The sequence below is a fragment of the Bos taurus genome, chromosome 28, assembly GCF_002263795.3.
Source record: "Bos taurus isolate L1 Dominette 01449 registration number 42190680 breed Hereford chromosome 28, ARS-UCD2.0, whole genome shotgun sequence".
Lineage (NCBI taxonomy): Eukaryota > Metazoa > Chordata > Mammalia > Artiodactyla > Bovidae > Bos > Bos taurus.
Genome location: NC_037355.1, coordinates 19,686,733 through 19,706,409, shown reverse-complemented (window position 1 = coordinate 19,706,409; position 19,677 = coordinate 19,686,733). Strand labels below are relative to the sequence as shown.

General features: G+C 39.5%; 1 protein-coding gene across 2 annotated transcripts in view; it reads right to left on the bottom strand.

The window, feature by feature from the left end:
• REEP3 (receptor accessory protein 3) overlaps positions 1 to 19,677 on the bottom strand; it is a 99,440-nt gene that overhangs the window by 23,124 nt on the left and 56,639 nt on the right. The window contains exons 1-2 of one of the 2 annotated variants that reach the window (XM_005226300.4): positions 2,964 to 2,995; positions 712 to 788 (exon numbers count right to left, since the gene is read on the bottom strand). In XM_005226300.4, the coding sequence (XP_005226357.1) occupies positions 712 to 779 (68 nt within the window). In that variant the 5' untranslated portion in view covers positions 780 to 788; positions 2,964 to 2,995. 2 annotated transcript variants of the gene reach the window in all.

Below are 19,677 nucleotides of genomic sequence, written 5' to 3'. Positions count from 1 at the left end.
GCAGTCCAGGAGCTGGTGTTGGGAGCGGGTGGTAGCCATGTGGACTTGATGTCATCCAGTTCGAATGTTTGTGGATGAGAATTTTAAGGATGGGAGGGAAGTGCTAAAATCAGAAGCTGTGGGCTTCAAAAGGGGAGTTTGCTTAGGAAATACTAATAAAGCAAAAATAGTGTGAAGTCATCAGTGTGTGGAAAAAAGATAATGACAACCAAGTTTTCTCTGTTCCGAGATCCTGGGACATGTGTGGGAGAAGGGTGGGAGGAAGCGGCATGTGGGCAGGAGGATGAACTGCCTTTATGTGGGGGATTCCATAAGGAAGGTAATGTCCTTGTGGGGAAACCAGCTAAAGGAAATGATGCAATGGATAATTAGGTAGACTGATGAAATTCATTTAGTTACGGATGGATTTCCTTGGTGGTCCAGTGGTTAAGAATCCTCCTTGCACTGCAGGGGACACAAGTTTGATCCCTGTTTGGGGAACTAAGATCCCACATGCCACAGAGCAACTAAGCCCACGTGTCACAAGGAAAGATCCCCCACGATGCAACAAAGATCTCACGCGCTGCAACTAAGACATGACATAGACAAATAAACAAAAATTTTAAACATTTATTTAAAAAAAATCTCTTAGTTAACAGCAAGAGCAGGATAAGAACACAGAACGCCAGATAAGAGTCTACATTATGGACATTTCTCAATGCTAGAACTTACCAAGCGACTGTTTGATCTGCTACTGTTTCAATTACAGTATACAGGGCAAAGACAATCCAGTACATCATCCATCGAACCTGCAAATAATAAAAATACTTATGAAATAATGGACCAAAATTATTTGAGACTCTGAAGAGTCGTATATATCATACATAGTATGTTGGATTAAATGAAGAAGGCGATGGTTTAATTCTCAACAGGTTTTATGTCTGACTTCCTCATGTCACCACATCAGTTGTCCTGGGATACAAGAATTGAAGGATAACAAACCTCTAGGCTTAATACAGTATAATGTAGGAACCTAAATGAAAAATAGGACATATTTTTCTTAACTGGAGGAAAATTATTTAAAAGATCTTATTACATGCTTTTTTATGAAGACTGCTGCTGCTGCTAAGTCACTTCAGTCGTGTCCGACTCTGTGTGACCCCATAGACGTCAGCCCACCAGGCTCTCCTGCCCCTGGGATTCTCCAGGCAAGAACACTGGAGTGGGTTGCCATTTCCTTCTCCAATGCATGAAAGTGAAAAAGTGAAAGTGAAGTCGCTCAGTTGTGTCCGACTCTTAGCGACCCCATGGACTGTAACTGTTTAATTATTATAGAAACTATATAGTATGATATGACCATATTTAATCTTTATTAGTCTTTTAAATATCGGAGAAGGCAATGGCACCCCACTCCAGTACTAATGGACTAAGAGTAATTCAGGATATTTTTACCTCTTGTACGGACTAGAGCATCCTATAAGGTCCCTGAGACTCTGTGTCTCTGCAGCAATCCTTCTCACAGAATGGTGAGAAGGATATTCATTTTTCTTGAACTCATTCTCACAAATTTATTCCTTTCTACCTCCCTAAGTACACAGACCCTTATCACTCACATAGGTTGGATTTTCGTTAAGGGTTAAAATCTCTGCTTTCTCACCAACACAAAAAATCATCCGACTATAGGCCAGAGACTGTGCTAAGAGCATCACATATATTAATTCACTTATCCCCCACAATAGCATTATGAAATATACTACATAAGTATATAATTATAAGGAACTGGTGGCACAGAGAGGTATTCAAGTTCATTTAGCCAGAATTTGAATCCCGGCTGCCTGACTCTCGAATTGGTGCTATTATCCAGTTTTACCCATGTACAGAAAGGAATGTGAGGAATTGCTGAATGTGAGGTCCAAGAATAACCACTACTTCCCTATTCTCATCACAATAAGATGACAGAAAAAAAATTAGGTCTCTATAATTAGTTAAAAAATTGACCTATTTAGTTTTAATACAGATGCTTCTTTGGGTATTTTATAAATATGAAACTGTAACTCAGGTAGCTTTAACAGTTTTCTGTTTGGAAAAATCAATTAATAACAGCCAGGAATAACTTTTGAAACAATGTGTTGTGACATATGAAGAGTAATTTACCTTGTGTGTGTGTGTGTGTGTGTGTGTGTGTGTATCTGACTCGTGACCCCACAGAATATAGCCCACCAGGCTCCTCTGTTCATGGGATTTCTCAGAAAAGAATACTGGAGTGGGTTCCCATTTCCTTCTTTAGGGGATCTTCCCAACCCAGGGATTGAACCCGTGTCTCCTGCACTGCAGGCAGATACTTTACCACTGAGCCACCTGGGAAGCCCAATTTACTTCACTTAAGAGCTTAAAAAACTGCCTGAAGCAAATAGCACATTGCTGCTGCTGCTAAGTCGCTTCAGTCGTGTCCGACTCTGTGCGACCCCATAGACGGCAGCCCACCAGGCTCTCCCGTCCCCGGGATTCTCCAGGCAAGAACACTGGAGTGGGTTGCCATTTCCTTCTCCGGTGCATAAAAGTGAAAAGTGAAAGTAAAGTCACTCAGTCGTGCCCGACTCTTCGCGACCCCATGGACTGCAGCCTACCAGGTTCCTCCATCCATGGGATTTTCCAGGCAAGAGTACTGGAGTGGGGTGCCATTTCCTTCTCCCAAATGGCACATTATCTACATTTAAAATACAATGAAACCGATTTATGATTATCATCTCAAATTAACAAAAAAGTTAGACTAAATATTCTCTTCAGTTTTTCACTTTTCATGAGTTACTTTACTCCCTCACTGCCGCCAATTCCAAGCTTTTTGTCCCAGTATGGAGATTTTTTTCCAGGGTTAAAATCCTATGTGTTTTCTCTTGCTGCCCTCTTTTAAAAGCAAAGTGAGGCTCTCACACAAATTCATTCATTTAGCCTTTCCAAATCAAACATTAATTTAGTACTTTTACCTTTTAACTGTATTCACAAGGTTATCCTCTCAAAAAGAAATGAAAGGGAAAAACCTGGAAACAAAACAGTGCACTTTTATAAGGCTAGAAGGGACCCTGGAGGTGATCAAGTTTTTTTGAACTAAACAAGCCTTTATTGAAAACCACTGTGAAACAATTACAAAAAAACACACACCCTGCTCTTGTTGGCCCTTCCATTCTACTCACTGTAGGACTCTTGAGGAGACTCTAAGAAATCCCAGTGCTCCATGGGGCAGAGTTCAAAAATAAATAACACGGCAAACTCCTCTCCTTTTACTGAGGGCCAAAATAAGTAAGTTGTGCAAGAGGCTGAGCTGGGAAATGGGCACAGGGCCATAGTCTACAATGAAGCCTGAAAAAGGCAGATTTTCAAACAAGAGGTTGCTGTCAGGTCAATCTTTTCATTTCTCTCTCTCTCCCTCCTGCACTCAGCACAAGGATTTCAGTGTAAACCTTACCACCTTCTTTCCTGGGAGAGTGGCAGCGTAAGTTAACTGGTCTCTCCCATAGGAACTTTAGGAAACTTTCAGAAAAATAAATGATTTAAGTTAGTTATTTTTTCACTATTTTGTATTTTCATCATTTTACTATTTCACAACCCTCATTATGGCTGTGATCTTCCAAATGGATAAGAACGAAAAACAACACTCCACAAATAGTCATGATTTACCCAATAGAGTTGAACAGTATGGGTAGTTAATGTTTGGTGATACTCTCTGAAATACTAGTTCTCAAATAGACTTGAGCTGCTAGAGTCCCATACATTCAAAAAGCACTTTGACTTCAGTAAAGTCAAGTACTTACCCAGTTTTCAAATTCATTTTATTTGTTTTTGTTAATTTTTGGCTGTGCCGGGTATTAGTTGTGCCACGTGAGCTCTTGGTTGCAGCGTGTGGGATCTAGTTCCTTGACCAGGGATAGAACCTGTGCCCCCTGCATTGACAGCACAGAGTCTTAGCCACTGGATCATCAGAGAAGTTCCTCAAATTCATTTAAAACCCACCAAATATATAAGTGCTTTCACATATATAATGTTTAACTCTAAAAAAAAAAAAAAAAAAAGACTATATTTATTTAGGTTGTGAGAATATTAAATAATGCCAAAAATTTAAAGAGGAGAAAAGAAGAGAAAGAAGGTTCTTTTTAGTTAAAAAACAACAAACTATACAATTAATAGTGTATTCCTGGTCATTTTCCTGTGGTATTGGCTCAATTTTATATAAGCAAAACTCCATGGTTCTCATTTATCTTTAACGAATATATTCTTTGACAATCTGCTCTCATAAATGTCTGTATTTTTTTGTTTTCCTTATTAGAAATACGGACCTTAACAATAATTGAATTAATAATTAAATGAATGCAGGGAGTGTGTGTTATTCATGTGAGCAAGTATGAAGAAAGTTAACCTTGAAAAGACATTGCTTTCTTTTTCCTATTAATGGATTTGGTTGGGATTTTACACCAAATGATTACTCAGCAAACCTTTTATTAAAACTATACCTCAAGGCTGCTCAGCCGACTCTTTAAGGTCTAGCCCAAAGAAAATAACAGAATGACGTCAAGGTCAAAAAAAGGGAAGAAAGAAAAGAGCAATACACAAAATGATAATTAAAAATATGTTAAGGTAAAATATTCTTTAGATGGACAGAAAACATCAATAACAAAATGTAGTACTAAAACCAAAAAACTGGTAGGAAAACAATGCAAACTGATAATCTCTTGATTGTATATAACCAAATCTAATAGAAATAAATGCTATTAAAATGTTATGCAAATAAAAGTCAGTAACTTAACAGGCAGCTGTAATATATCATAATCCACCTTTAAAGTTACAGGAAAAAAAATTTATGTTAAGAAAGTGGGAACAAATTCTATTACTTTCCAGTTCAGAAACAATTGGTAAAATCAACAAACCAATGTTTAGATATCTTCATGAGAACAATGAATAAGAAAGCTGCTCAAAAAGTCCACAAACAAATGGTGGAGAAGGTGTGGCGAGAAGGGAACCCTCCTACACTGTTGGTGGGAATGTAAACTGGTACAGCCACTATGGAGAACAGTATGGAGGTTTCTTAAAAAACTAAAAATAGAGGTACCATATGACCCCGCAATCCCACTCCTGGCATATATCCAGAGAAAAATATGATCCGAAAGGATACATGCCCTCCAGTGTTCACTGCTGCACTGTTTACAATAGCAAAGACATGGAAGCGACCGAAATGTCCATCGACAGAGGGACGGATAAAGAAGACGAGGTACAAACATACTCAGCCGTTACAAAGAGTGCAATAATGCCATTGCAGCAACGTGGAAGGACCTAGAGAGTGTCACACTGAGTGAAGTTAAGTCCGACAGAGAAGGAGAGATATCGTATGACATCCCTTATATGTGGACTCTAGAAAGAAATGATATGAATGAACCTATTTATAATACAGAAAGAGACTCACAGACTTAGAAAACGAACTTATGGTTGCCGAGGGTGGGGGGAAAGGGATAATTAGGGAGTTTGGGAAGGTCATGTACACATTGCTATATTTAAAATGGATAACCAACAAGAACATATTGTATTAAAAAAAAAAGAACAAGAAGAAAGTTTTTTCTTTACTCAACTCAAAAAGCTTTACTCAACTTTTTCTTAAAAGTCTTTTTGACCCCAGGGAATTGAATTATCCAACAAGGTGGAGCTTATGAGCACTAAGATGGGTACATACACACACACATATCCTACTTTTGGTTCATCTTTCAAATAAAACATAATTTAGACAATTTCTAAGGACTCAGGTGGGATCATTACATAGAATACTCATTGATATAGCTGTAATAAGCTCTACCTACTTCACGTCATGGGACTAGAAACAGGAACATAACAGCTTCTGTCCTCAAGGATTTAACATTTTACTGGAGAGAAAAACAAGTAAATAACAGTGATAAACAAAATGTTCTGCTGTTTTTACTGCATTAAACACCTAGTTCCCAGTATGAGTCAAGAGTACAAGAGTTTGAGGAAAGCTTATTAAAGGGACTATTTATACAGTTGTGGGTGAAGTTCAAGAAAACCAATAAAGAATAGCGGTCACCCTTGAGCTAGCGACAGCAGGAACCGGCATTACTCGCCTGGTATGAAGAAGGGTGGACGGGGACAGGTTTACTGGAATCCAGACAAGGTAACCATCAATGTGTGGCCTCAGGGGGACACTCACAGCAACCCCTGGTGGCAGGGAGGAAGCCGGGAGAACCGTAATCTGACCTTACGCTCAGCCAGCCTTCTGATTTTCTGCAGGAGTCTCTCATGAGCCAAACCCAAAGGGAAGTCAGAAATGACGCAACCTGTATGGATCAGCCTCCTGGGCCCTAAGCAAGGCAAAGAAAGGTGGGACGTGGAGGAGAAACTCCACTGAGGGGCAGGTGGTAGGTCCCAGCACTATGCAGCCTCTCAACTCTTGGAAATATATCAGCAATCAAAATCATTCCTCGCCACTTCCACAGACACCTCACCAGTCCAGACGACGATCATCTCCTGTCCGGATTATTCTCACTGTGTCCTAAGTGATCATTCTGCTTTTCTGGGTCTTTTTGCGTACGTCACTCAGAGTGTCTCCTTCGAGAGCAGGTCACTGTTGTTATTGTTCAGTCACTAAATCCTGTTCAACTCTTTGTGAACCCATGACCTGCAGCATGCCAGGCTTCCCTGTCCGTTACCACCTCCTGGAGTTTGTTCAAATTCACGACCATTGAGTTGATGATGCCATCCAACCATTTCATCCTCTGTCGCCCCCTTCTCCTCCTGTCCTCAATCTTCCCCAGCTTCAGGGTCTTTTCTAATGAGCTGGCTTGTCACACCAGGCGGCCAAAGCATTGGAACTTCAGCTTCAGCATCCATCCTTCCCATGAATAGTCAGGACTGATTTCCTTTAGGATTGACTGATTTGATCTCGTTGTCCAAGGGACTCTCAAGAGTCTTCTCCAACACCACAGTTCAAAAGCATCAATTCTTAGGCGCTCAGCCTTCTTCACGGCCCAGCTCTCACATCTGGACATGACTACTGGACTACATGGTCATTCCTCTGCTGAAACTCCTCTGTTGGCCCCCATCAGAATTCTTACATTGGCCTACCAGGCCCTGCGGTTCTGGCTGCAGCTGCCTCTCTGGCCTCATCTGCTCTGTCCCTCCTCCCCCTGTTCTGCTCCAGGCACATCAGGCCCTTCTGCTGTCCTTCCTGGGTGCAGATATGTTTCTGCCTCAGGGCCTTAGTACTTGCTGTTTCATGGTCTGAAATGCTCTTCCCTCAGTTATCCATGTAGATAGCTTTCTCACTTCCCTCATGTCTCTGCTCAAATATTTATCTGAGAGCACTTTCTTCACTACCCTGTTTAAAATAACAATGTCCTTCTAACTCCCTTATCATGACTTATTTTTCTCTTTAGCACATATCACAGACACATCTAACAAATACTAAAATGCTTTCCTTGCCTTTCCTTACTAAAATGTTAATTCCAAGAGGACAAAGGTTTTATTTTGTTCTGCTCAACCCTCTGTATCTGCAGAGGAGCTCAGTAAATATATGAATTGTTGAATGAATACGGAACCACACAGAGCTTAGCGTGCTCCTTTTTGTAAAGACTGCAAAAAGCTTAGACAAGAAGTAAAGACATGACAATTGAATATAAAGGAGTCTTTCGAGGCCTGGTTTAAAAAGAAAAATGGGGGGAATAAAAAATAGCATGAGGCTAAATAAAAGCATGCTTATAGCCTCAAGGATTGAACATTTTACTGGAGAGATAATGAGATTCAAATTACGAGGAAGCAGGAATACTTAATGGGAGCAAGAACTTGTATGAGATAGACAAGAATAAGATGAGAAAGAAGAGTGAGATTAAGAAGCTGGGGTGCATCTTCCTCTGAAATAGAATCAAAAGGACAGTGGCCATATTGGGAAGAGGCTGAAGTGGTTCATAGGTGAGGACCTCTGTCTTTACTCTGCAGTAGGAGGGCAGGTCATCTTTAACGCTGGGGATGGGTGGGAAGGAGAGTGGATTTCAAAAGAGTAGTAAAGATTTATGAAATTTGTTTATACCGATGGAATAGGGGTCTGCCTAGGGTAGAGATGGAATAGATTATGTGACCAACCATGCCCTCTGCTTCTCTGGGTGTCAGAGAGAGGTGGCTGCAATGAAAGGTCTAGGATGGTGAAACAGGACGGGGTGGAGGTGACAGCTTGCTATTCATAAAAAGGCAAATAACAGAGGCTGGCTGGGGAGTCACCCAGCCAGAGCCAGCGCTTCTCAGTCCATTTCTGAAAGAGGTAGGGCCATGTGTCCAGTTCTCGCCAATAGAATATTAGCTGAGGCTTTTGGGAAGTGAGTGTGTCTCCCCACAGGCTCTTCTCTTGTCCTGTGGCTGGGAAGGCAGGGAGCAGAGTAACCTTGGAATCTACATATTACAGATGGGCAGAGCCCTATTTCTTACACGGTTGCTTGAGAAACATTTCTTGATGAAGTCAACACTGACCTGGACTATTATGCTAAAGACAAATGTTTTTATATTCCCTCTGCCATTGCATTTTTGTTTCAGCTTAAGAATCTTCCTTCAATGCAGGAGATGCAAGAGATGTAGGTTTGATCCTTGGGTTGGGAAGATCCCCTGGAGTAGGAAATGGCAACCCACTCCAATATTCTTGCATGGGAAATTCCATGGACAGAGGAGCCTGGCGGGCTACAGTCCGAGGGTTGTAAAGAGTCAGACATCACTGAGTGAGCAACTTTCCTGCTTATTTATAATTACAGCAGCTTAGCCTACCCTAATATAAAAGGTTATCCTCTAACCTCTGTGGGGACTGCAAGAGCCATGGTTCCAGAATTAGGTGGACATCAGTCAAAATGCTGTTGGCTGCCACCTGTGACACCACTAATGCCCTGGTTGGCACTGATGGATGCTACTACCATGATGACCTGGAAACGGAGAAGAGGAGTATCATTTTAAGAAACGCTGCCTGAGATATCCCCAGGGGACTCTCAGAAATATTGGGGGGATTCTCCTGGTGGTCCAGTGGCTAAGACTCTAAGCTCCTAATGCAGGGGGCTCAGGTTCGATCCCTGCACAGAGAACTAGACCCCACATACTACAATTAAGACCTGGGCATCCAAAAAAAAAAAAGTATTTGAGAAGAAACTGGAAGATAGGCAAGATTGATGTTCTCATGCAGTAGACTGGGGCAAAGCCAGAGAAATATTTTTTTTAATTACTTTCATTATCCTTTGGCTAGTGTGGCCTCTACCTGTATAAATTTGTTATTGTCTGTAATGTCAGTACATATGACTTACAGAAATCCCTTGGTATTTTCAGTAGGTCAAGAAATCAGATACAGACGCTCATTAGAAATATGCATAAAGTTTAAAACAATTATATTCTGAGTGGTAAGCCAAAATATTCAGAGAGTAAAATGCATAAAAATCAGTGGGCAGACTACATGAAAAACAGTTGTTCAATGGCCTATTTTGCTGACTTTGGTTTTGTTTTCCCAAGAGTATACCTAATGATTATTATAGTACTTGGCAGAAAATAAATGTTAAGAAATATTTATTAAATTATTAGAGACCTGGGCTAACTTATGAACAATAATATAATTTCCCTCTTTTTCCTAATTATTTTGTAATAAAGTTCTTTTGAAGTGGTCACAATAAAATGGCAATCATTTATCAATCTTGGGACACACTTTCCCTACCATATTTTTCATAACTAGAGAAATGTGATGAATGTTTTTTAAAAATAAAATATTTGCAAATAAAAATTACCCAAATGAAATGTTAAAATCATTTAAATATCAAAATAAATTTATTTTTGTAAGAAAATATACTCTTATAGTTAGGCAAGTTCTTTCGAAAACAGAGTCATCTGTGATATAAAACCACAGTATCTAAAATTACATTCTGGTTTATACAGTGCATGGATTAGATTATCCTACTTAACAAGCCAGTACTTGCTTTATTACTCAAAATCCAGAAGGCTTTTGTAAGACTTAGCATTTCACAAACCCAGACAGTCATGTGATAGTGTTCTTGCTTTACTCTCTCAAAGGAATTAGGATATTTTAAGCCTGAGTGAATACTGTAAAATGAATGTACTCATAGGCTAAATTTACTATCAAAAGACCATGCTCCATTTAATAGGTATGCATTTACCTATTCCTGATGCCAAAAGAAAAGTAGGCCTCATTTCATGGTTTTTAAACATTTTTCAACAAAACAAGTTTTTATGATTCAATATTCTGAGACAGAATTTGCAATGCAATTGATTTAGATCCCAGGACAAACAAGTAAGGCAAACAAAAAGTAAACCATAACTATAAAATAATCCTCCTGATTTCCATCACAGAAGTTGAGAGCAATGCACTGGTATATTTATATTGAGGAATATCCTGTTCTGATGTGAGGCACATTGCTGAACATTCACAAGAGTTATGGAGAACTGTGGTGAGGGCATATTAATTCAAAGGCATCTTTCTCAAATTGTATCTTTACATAACTTATTCTTGCTATGCTACGAGCATTGTGGTATTATGATAACAATGACATTAACAATGCTGCTGCTGCTAAGTCACTTCAGTCGTGTCCGACTCTGTGCGACCCCATAGACGGCAGCCCACCAGGCTCCCCCGGCCCTGGGACTCTCCGGGCAGAAACACTGGAGTGGGTTGCCATTTCCTTCTCCAGTGCATGAAAGTGAAAAGTGAAAGTGAAGTCGTTCAGTCGAGTCTGACTCATCGCGACCCCATGGACTGCAGCCTACCAGGCTCCTCCGTGGGATTTGCCAGGCAAGAGTACTGGAGTGGGGTGCCATCGCCTTCTCCAGACATTAACAATAATGTATGTTAAATGATATTTGTTGTTCAGTCACCTGGTCATGTCTGACTCTGAGACCCCATGGACTGCAGCAGGTCAGGCCTCCCTGTCCCTCACCATCTCCTGGAGTTTGCCCAAGTTCATGTCCATTGCTTCGGTGATACCATCCAGCCATCTCATCCTCTGTCGTCCCCTTCTCCTTCTGCCTTCAATCTTTCTCAGCATCAGGTCTTTTCCAGTGAGTCAGCTGTTCCCATCAGGTGACCAAATTATTGCAGCCCCAGTTTCAGCATCAGTCCTTCCAATGAGTATTCAGGGTTGACTTCCTTTAAGACTGACTGGTTTGATCTCCTTGCACCACAGTTCAAAAGCATCAATTCTTTGGTGCTCTGCTCTGTTTAAGGTCCAGCTCTCACAACCGTACGTGACCACTGGGAAGACCAAAGCATTGACTGTACAGGACCTTTGCCAGCAAAGTGATGTTTTTGCTTTTTAACACACTGTCTAGGTTTGTCATAGCTTTCCTGCCAAGAAGCAATTATCTTCGAATCTCATGACTGCAGTCACTGTCTGCAAGGATTTTAGAGCCCAAGAAGCAGAAATCTGTCACTGCTTCCACCTTTTCCCTTCTATTTTCCATGAACTGATGGGTCCAGACGCTATGATCTTAGTTTTTTTAATACTGAGTGTAAGCGAGCCTTTTTGCTCTCCTTCTTCACCCTCATCAAGAGGTTCTTTACTTCCTCTAGTTCTTTTTCGCTTTCTGCCATTAGAGTGGTATCATCCACATATCTGAAGCTGTTGATGTTTCTCCCACCAATCTTGATTCCAGCTTGTGATTCATCCAGACTGGCATTTTTCATGATGCGCTCAGCGTATTAGTTAAATAAACAGGGTGACAATAAGCAGCCTTGTGGTTTAGTTGTACTTGTGCAGGTATGACTAAATTGTACATGCACAATGACGAAAAAGCTATGTTAACTTGACACGTATTACTCCGGGGCTATTACAAACAAAAGGCTTTGACATGACATAGTCATAAACCTGGATGTCAAGGCATTCCTATGCAGAAGAAGCTTTCATGGGAGGGATGAGTAAAAGAAGACATATAAATGGATAATAAGTGATTACCTGCAGCACAATGTTTGATCCAGCATACAACTAGTAATATTTTAATATACTATATATTATTCATTTGCCTTGTATGAATGACATTTTTTCATATCTAAAGGAAAGCCTTCCTAACTGCCTCCACCCCCTCCAAAAGTCATATATAATCTTTGTGCATATATAATCTACTTTCCTTTACAGTGTATCTGTGTAAAGGTTTGTATAACATCTGCCTCTGCCTTTTGACTATTACAACCAATGTTGTTGATGTTCAGTTGCTAAGTCATGTCCGACTCTTTGCCACCCCATGGACTGCAGCATGCCAGGCTCCCCTGTCCTTCTTTATCTCCCAGAGTTGGCTCAAACTTGTGTTGATTGAGTCGATGATGCTATCCAACCATCTCATCCTCTGTCATCCCCTTCTCCTCCTGCCTTCAATCTTCCCCAGCTTCAGGGTCTTTTCCAATGAGTTGGCTCATCACATCAGGCAGCCAAAGTATTGCAGCTTCAGCTTCAGCATGCAACCTTCCAGTGAATATTCAGGACTGATTTCCTTTAAGGTTGATTGCTTTGATCTCCTTGCTGTCCAAGGGACTCTCGAGTCTTCTTAACCAATAGGGACTGAAACTGTCTTGTTCATCGTCATGTTCCTAGGACCTGGCCATCCCTGTGCCTAATAAACCAAATATACAGGAAGGCTTTTACTGAACAGTTTCTTAATGTTAAGGTCTGAACAATTTAAACAAATAACTCTAGACTGCAAAGAGGAATTCATAACATATAATCTATTTTATCAAAGTTGTTTTCAAAGTTATCAGATATTAAACAACTTTCCAGTGTCTCTTAATTTAAGATTATTTGAATCATAGGCAATTAATGCTGGTTTTTCAGAAAAAATGAAAAATTACATATGCCTAATGATTTCAATTATAACCACACTAAGTAAATCCAGAGCATAAAATGCTAAAATATGCTTCACTGGAAAAAAAAAAAAAAATCCTTGCTGAGTCTGAAAAGAAACAAACACTGCCGAATTTCAGACCACCCAAAGAGAATTTTATTTTCTGACCATTAGTTATTCCCTCAAGTCAGCTCACCCAAAAGATTCATTCTACACCACATTTCAGAGACAACAGAGAGAACTTCTAATAGAGACTTCTTTAGAAACAGGATCGAGTTGAAAAGGTTTCTCTTGTTTCAGTAACATTATGCAATAATTTGGTTATTTCATAATGATTTTTCCCCATTAAAAACAAAGAGGAACAAAATGTGAGAAATCAAATAGAAAAACGCCCTTTTTTATCCAACCCAGATGGCTCGATTATGGGATTTTTCCCAGAGCTGTGCCAAGTTAGAAGCATGCTTGAAAATAAGCTAGTTGAAGTTCAATCCACAGTGAATAGAGACATTGGTTGAAAATACTTTTTTCTTAAAAAAGAGGGGGCATGCCTTGGGGTAGGTATGTTAGACTAGGATTGATTTGCGTTCCCCTGGCTTTGGGGTGCTTCCTCCCTCACAGCCCTACTGCCTTAACTTTCTGTAGCTTGCCAGGAACTAGGATGTTTGGGAGTCAGTTATATTAATACTTTCAGATGCTGAACTTGCATCATGGTTTACCTGCAGTTTCCAGACATCACTGCCAAAGACCTCACAGAATACCCTGTTGTTTCGAGGAGGAAAGACTCATATTATACAGACATATTTGGTGTTAAAATGAATTAAAATGGGGCAGACTGCAACTAGAAACGGATACTCTTTCACAAGATTACCTTGGTTTTTCCTCAATGCTCTTGAGTCACAGAAGCCCCATGTATCTCATCCCTGATCCCATGTAAGTTTGAGGAACTTGAGAGAAGGAAAAAACACAAAAATGTTCAAAAGCTAGATGATAATTAATTTAAAAGAAGTGTTGAAAAGAATATAAAAAAGCGGGAACTGCTTATGGGAATTGTTCCCAGGATCAGAATTTAGGAAGGAATGACCTCTTAATACAAAATAACTCTTTGCATCCACACTGGCTGATAATTCGCACTTCACTTTTTCTATTATTTGAAGTCCTATTGATTCATTTGCAATAATAAATATTTGTTAGAGACACAGTTCACTTTTAATAGAACCGCACAGAATTTCTCGTGGATTTTAGCATGGGACAGAGCCTATGAAGGCAGAAAGGAGTAATCGGGGTTAAACGGCCATCCTAACTGTCATGCTTCCACACTAAACTGTCATCTTTACTCCCTTAGTGTTCCCAAAGTCTTGGGCCACCGCACTTCCAACTTGAGGCATTCCCAACGGCTGGCACCACTTCTTAGGCACCTAGGTCCCCAAGTTTGTCATGAATCTTTACACGGTCAATTCCACCTTGCTCTTTGCACACGTGAACTAATATAGCCACTGAAAGGTATACTCTTTTATTCCAGATGACTGGCAAGATTATGACTAACACAGTAGATGAAAACTTTCCTTCTTCAAGTAAAAGATACCACTTTCTTTATACAAGTTGTAGCTTTATAGGCTCAATAGCATATGTCATGGAGAAGGCAATGGCATCCCACTCCAGTACATTTGCCTGGAAAATTCCATGGATGGAGGAGCCTGGTGGGCTGCAGTCCATGGGGTCACTAAGAGTCGGACACGACTGAGCGACTTCACTTTCACTTCTCACTTTCATGCATTGGAGAAGGAAATGGCAACCCACTCCAATGTTCTTGCCTGGAGAATCCCGGGGATGGGGGAGCCTGGTGGGCTGCCGTCTATGGGGTCGCACAGAGTCGGACACGACTGAAGCGACTTAGCAGCAGCAGCAGCATATGTCAAACATACAATAATCATCCAAACAGTAAGCAGCAGCCTAAAGACTACACGGGAAAACAGCATCTTCTCAAGAAGCAAAGACTGGAAGAAAAAAAAAAAACCTCTAGGAAGAATACATCTGTCATGACTGACAAGTGAATCTGTGCTATCAAATTATTTTCCTTCAAAAGCATGTGCAGTCAGCCTCATATAGAGAACTGAGATTCACATTTGAGTGAAGAGAGAGAGAGGCAAGTTACAGGGCATGGGATACCTGGGGTATGGAGCGGATGGCTGTGTACAGTGGGCAGGACAGTATGAGCACCGTGAGTAAGCACAGTGAGGGGAACAAAAAGGTGGGAGGAACGGCATAGGCAGAAAGGAGGATGATTCCAAAGGGAAACTTCATTGATGTAGAAATGTTGTGTATGGAAACTAGGAGAACACCCAACTCAATACCCTTACCCCACGATAGTATAATATGCTTAACTTTATTAAAACATTATTTTTTGGGACTTTCCAGTGGTTAAGTGGTCCAGTGGTTAAGACTCTGAGCTTCCACTGCAGGGGGTGCAGATTTGCTCCCTGGTCGAACTAAGATCCCACGTGCCACACGGTGTGACCAGAAATTTTCTTTTAATTTTTTAAATAATATATTCCAAGTTTTAGGTCCATTTACATACAGATGTTTCTAAAACAATCTGTTATTTTGTGCCCATCTGCCTACATAAACTTATACTAAAAAAAAGCACAAGGTGGTAATTATTCACTTTTCAGAATATAGTAAGATACCTCTCTTAGTCAATGCTTTTCAGTTTGGCTGTGGATAAGAATTACTTGGGAATTAAAAGCAATTATGTAGATTCCGAGGCTTCATCATCTCAGGGGAAGAGAGAGGGCAGCAAGGTGTTCAGAAGCCAAGCTCTATGAATTTGTAATGTGTAAGCAGAGTTGAGAACATGCACAAAATTCTTGCTACCTGAACTGTGGTGTGCAGACCAGCAGCACTGGCAGCATCTGGGCACCTGCTGGAAATGCAGAATCTCAAGCCCAGGCCAGAACTACTTAATTAGAATCTGCATTTTAAACAAGATCCCAGGGAGATTCCAGTGTTCCTCAAAGAGCGACAAGGACTGCAGTGGGAGGTACCCGGTGTTTTTTCTGAAAATACCAGTTAGAAGGAGGTGGTATCTATCATTCATGAAGAAAATGTAAAAAGAGCCTTTCGGTTTGGAAGCAAGATGAACTCAGTTTGATAATTTGTTCGCTATAAACAATTAAAATAAGCCCTTGTTTTCATAACACTGATTAGGCACATCATCTTTTTTTTTAAAAAGAACCTCAAAGAATAGCAGGAACTGAGCCTTTAGCCCACTTCTCAGAGGCACTGTTTATGGCTATCAGTTGAAAAGACAAAAGCTTTGAGTAAAGTAGCCAGGGTAGGGCAGCCTATAGGCTCTTCTGCCCACAAGTCCCACGCAGGGTGTCCCATCCTAGAGTCCAGAACTATCTGGACACAGACCACTGGATGGAAAGCCTCTCCCTGCCCAAGGTGGAAGTGCCCTTAGAGTTTTCTCCCTAAGAGTACGTCTAAATCTGCTTCCTAAAGAGGAAGTAAGAAAACTGATGGGCAGGTTGAAATTATATTCAAACATCATGTCATTGGCAAAAACGTTTCCAGCTGGCTCTAATAATTTATTCTGACAATCTTTTAAAGAAGAATATAATACAATAACATTGAAGTGTTAAACCTTTATTTAAAAGATGTTGTTGGAAACCTTTGAAAGTTAATATAATATTCTCAAATAAAATTACTTAACTCCATCTATTTCTGTGACTTTTCAAGACCTTTTGATGAATTTTTCAATTTTACCTGCAGTCTGAATCTGTGGTTTAAGAAAAGTGATCCATCTATATAATTCTATATATTTTAAATTTTTATAGTTATTCAAAATATCTTCAATCTTGTTACAATCTATTATATTTCTGAAGTAACATACCACTCGTGAGCTTTTAAAATTACATGAGGTTTTCTGACAGATTTTATTTTTCTTACTTAGCTAAAGTCTTCAGGAACAGCTCTAGCTTTTATATTTTTAGGAGGACCTTTCACAGCGTGATGGCAATCTGGCTGACAATATGATGATTATAGCTGTAGCTGGTGAAGCACTATATTACTGAAGTTACATAATGGAAAGATGATGTACATATGTGAACACTCCAAAGGTAGATCCTGCTATTGTGTAAAAGCTATTCTCTGCTTAAATAATGTAAACTGTAGCTAAAAAGGAAAAGGAAAGATTAGGGCTTCCCTGGTGGCTCAAGGGTAAATCATCTGCTTGTAACGCAGGAGATCTGGGTTCAGTCCCTGGGTTGGGAAGATCCCCTTGGAGGAGGGAATGGCAACCCACTCCACTATTCCTCCCTGGAGAATTCCATGGACAGAGAGGAGCCTGGCAGGCTACACTCCATGGGGTTGCAAAGAGTTGGACACGATTGAGCTATTAACACTTTTTTTCACTTTTTCAGGTATGTCTTACATTGTTAGAAAACATCCCATCTTTAAATTTAAAAAAATTTACTCTAAAATTTTAGAAAGAACTATGTTAGGCATTCATTTACAGCCCCCCATTATTTAATTTTCTGTCACTTAAACCTTGTCCTATTTATCAGTTTTTTTTTTCCTACTCTCCTCTGTACCTTTTGTTAGATTTACTCAAGGAAACAACTCAGAAATATTGTAATTCTCTTGATTTTGTTTTTATTTTACTTCTGCATTTTTATTTACCCTACTTTCTTTATAGATTCCTTTAATTCTGATATTTTTGTTACTTTGTGAATTGAATGTTTCATTTTTCTTCCTGCTTGTTCAAATTAAAGGTGTTTACACTATTGCATTTGAAACTGTTAATATTCAAGAATATAAATTGTAATAAATATATTACTGTCATTTTTATTTTTGAATTTGCCTAGTACTGCACTTTTGAATTTCTCATGTACTCAATTATTATTTCTCCCTTTCGGAACTTATTGGGGGGTTTTCTTCAAAGTAGTGAGGCTATGGTTTGTGAACAGGTATGGGGGAGGCAGAATTGGCTGCTTCTGAACATGGTTTTCCTGCAGCACGGAGGATGGTGGCAGCTGAGTTTTTTGGTGTTTTTGGTTGCTGTATTAAGCTGTTCCATCACTAGGGATTAGGGTGGAGGTGGCTAGGCCTCCCTCCAATTTACTATTTAACAACATTTCCTTTAATGGAAACAACAGTTTCTGTCCCTGATTTTTAAAATCTATTTCCATTGGCACTACAGTTGGTAGAATTCTTCCTAGATATTAGCAAAAGCCTGACTTAGCCTCTTAGGTTTAAATGTTACTGGGAGAAATTTTTTTCTTTGTGTATGTTTTATGAAGCATTCGCATTGGACAGCTGTGGTTGCTAGCTCCATCTCAGCGTGAAAATTGTGGGAATGCTTTCATTTTACTTTGTAAAGGTCAAGGAGGGCTCTAATTCACATTATTAAATTTTAGCTACCTTTTTTTTTTGGCCTATCAAGGACTGTGCCCAGACCCCCGCAGTGGAAGCCCAGAGTCCTAACCACTGGACCTCCAGGGAATTATCTACATTTTTAAAGTTTAGAAGGAATTGTGTTAGGCTTTTATTTAAACCCAATAATATAAATCTTAATTTAAATTTAACATTTGTTTCCTAAAGAGGATACACTGTAATGATCCTGAAGAAATTATTTTCAGAAGACATAGGAAGAGTATGTCACTTGATGATTACAACAGGATCAATTACTTCAGGCAGTGAAATTACATACTAACATGAATTATATATAAAATAAGTAATCCCAATACAAAATATTAAGTTTACAAAGCATACTCATCACCTACTTTAAGTAAATGTAAGTGGATTTACTTCGTTAAAGAATAATGACCAACACAATATTGTAAAGCAATTATCCTCCAATTAAAAAAAATTAATTTACATTAAAAAAGGTAAATGGTAGAATATTAAAATGCATAGCCAAACAGCTGAAATAAAAAATATAAATAAATATTTAAAAAATAATGAACTATCCCAAGTGATTCTTCTTAACTGTCCCAAACAGAAACTGATTTTATCACAACTTGATCTGTGAACAACTCTTACTCAAGACAAGATACATGTGTATTCATTGCATGTCAGCTAAAATTAAATTTTAAAATTGTTAAGGATTGAAAAAAATAATATGTATTCCTACTTCAAACCTATCTCCTATGTGAACACATTTTAAAAACCAATGTTAACGGTAAAACAAGTATTATCTGATATGACAATATAAATCAGCCACAAGTATCCCACTCATAAAGTTAATTTGGAACTATGGGTAAATATAGTAGAATGAATGTGTGTGTGCTTAGTCGCTCAGTTGTGTCCAACTCTTTGCGATCCCAGAACACACACATTTAATTGTATCCCCACTACAAATCTCATTAAAATAACAGTAAAGTGATTTTTCAGAAAGACTTAAGTCAGGAAGAATATAGAAGAGAGCATCAACGTTTTTGGACCCAGGAAAGAAATGGTTGAGTAGTAACTGACCCAGAAGAGCTGAGAAAACTGAAGAGTAAGTGGACGGTGGGAAAAGTTGAGAAGCAGCCCAAGTTTACACTGAAGAGCTTCCAAAAGGTTCAAAAATTGGTAACACAATTCTTGGCCAAAAAAGGACAAATGGAGGATGGCTGTAGGGATACTGTGAGGAGCAGGTAGATCCTTGGATGGCCTCCCACTCTAGCGGTCTGGTGACACCCCTCACTCCCCGAGGCTTATTCTCTGGAAAGAGCGACTGTTGGATTTGCAAATCTCTGGCGCAATTGAGTAGGGCCAACAGGGATTAAGTAACAGATAATAAATTGAGTATTTGAGGGCCCCAATCCTTGTTTTCCCACCAGAATGCCAGCAACCAAGTGC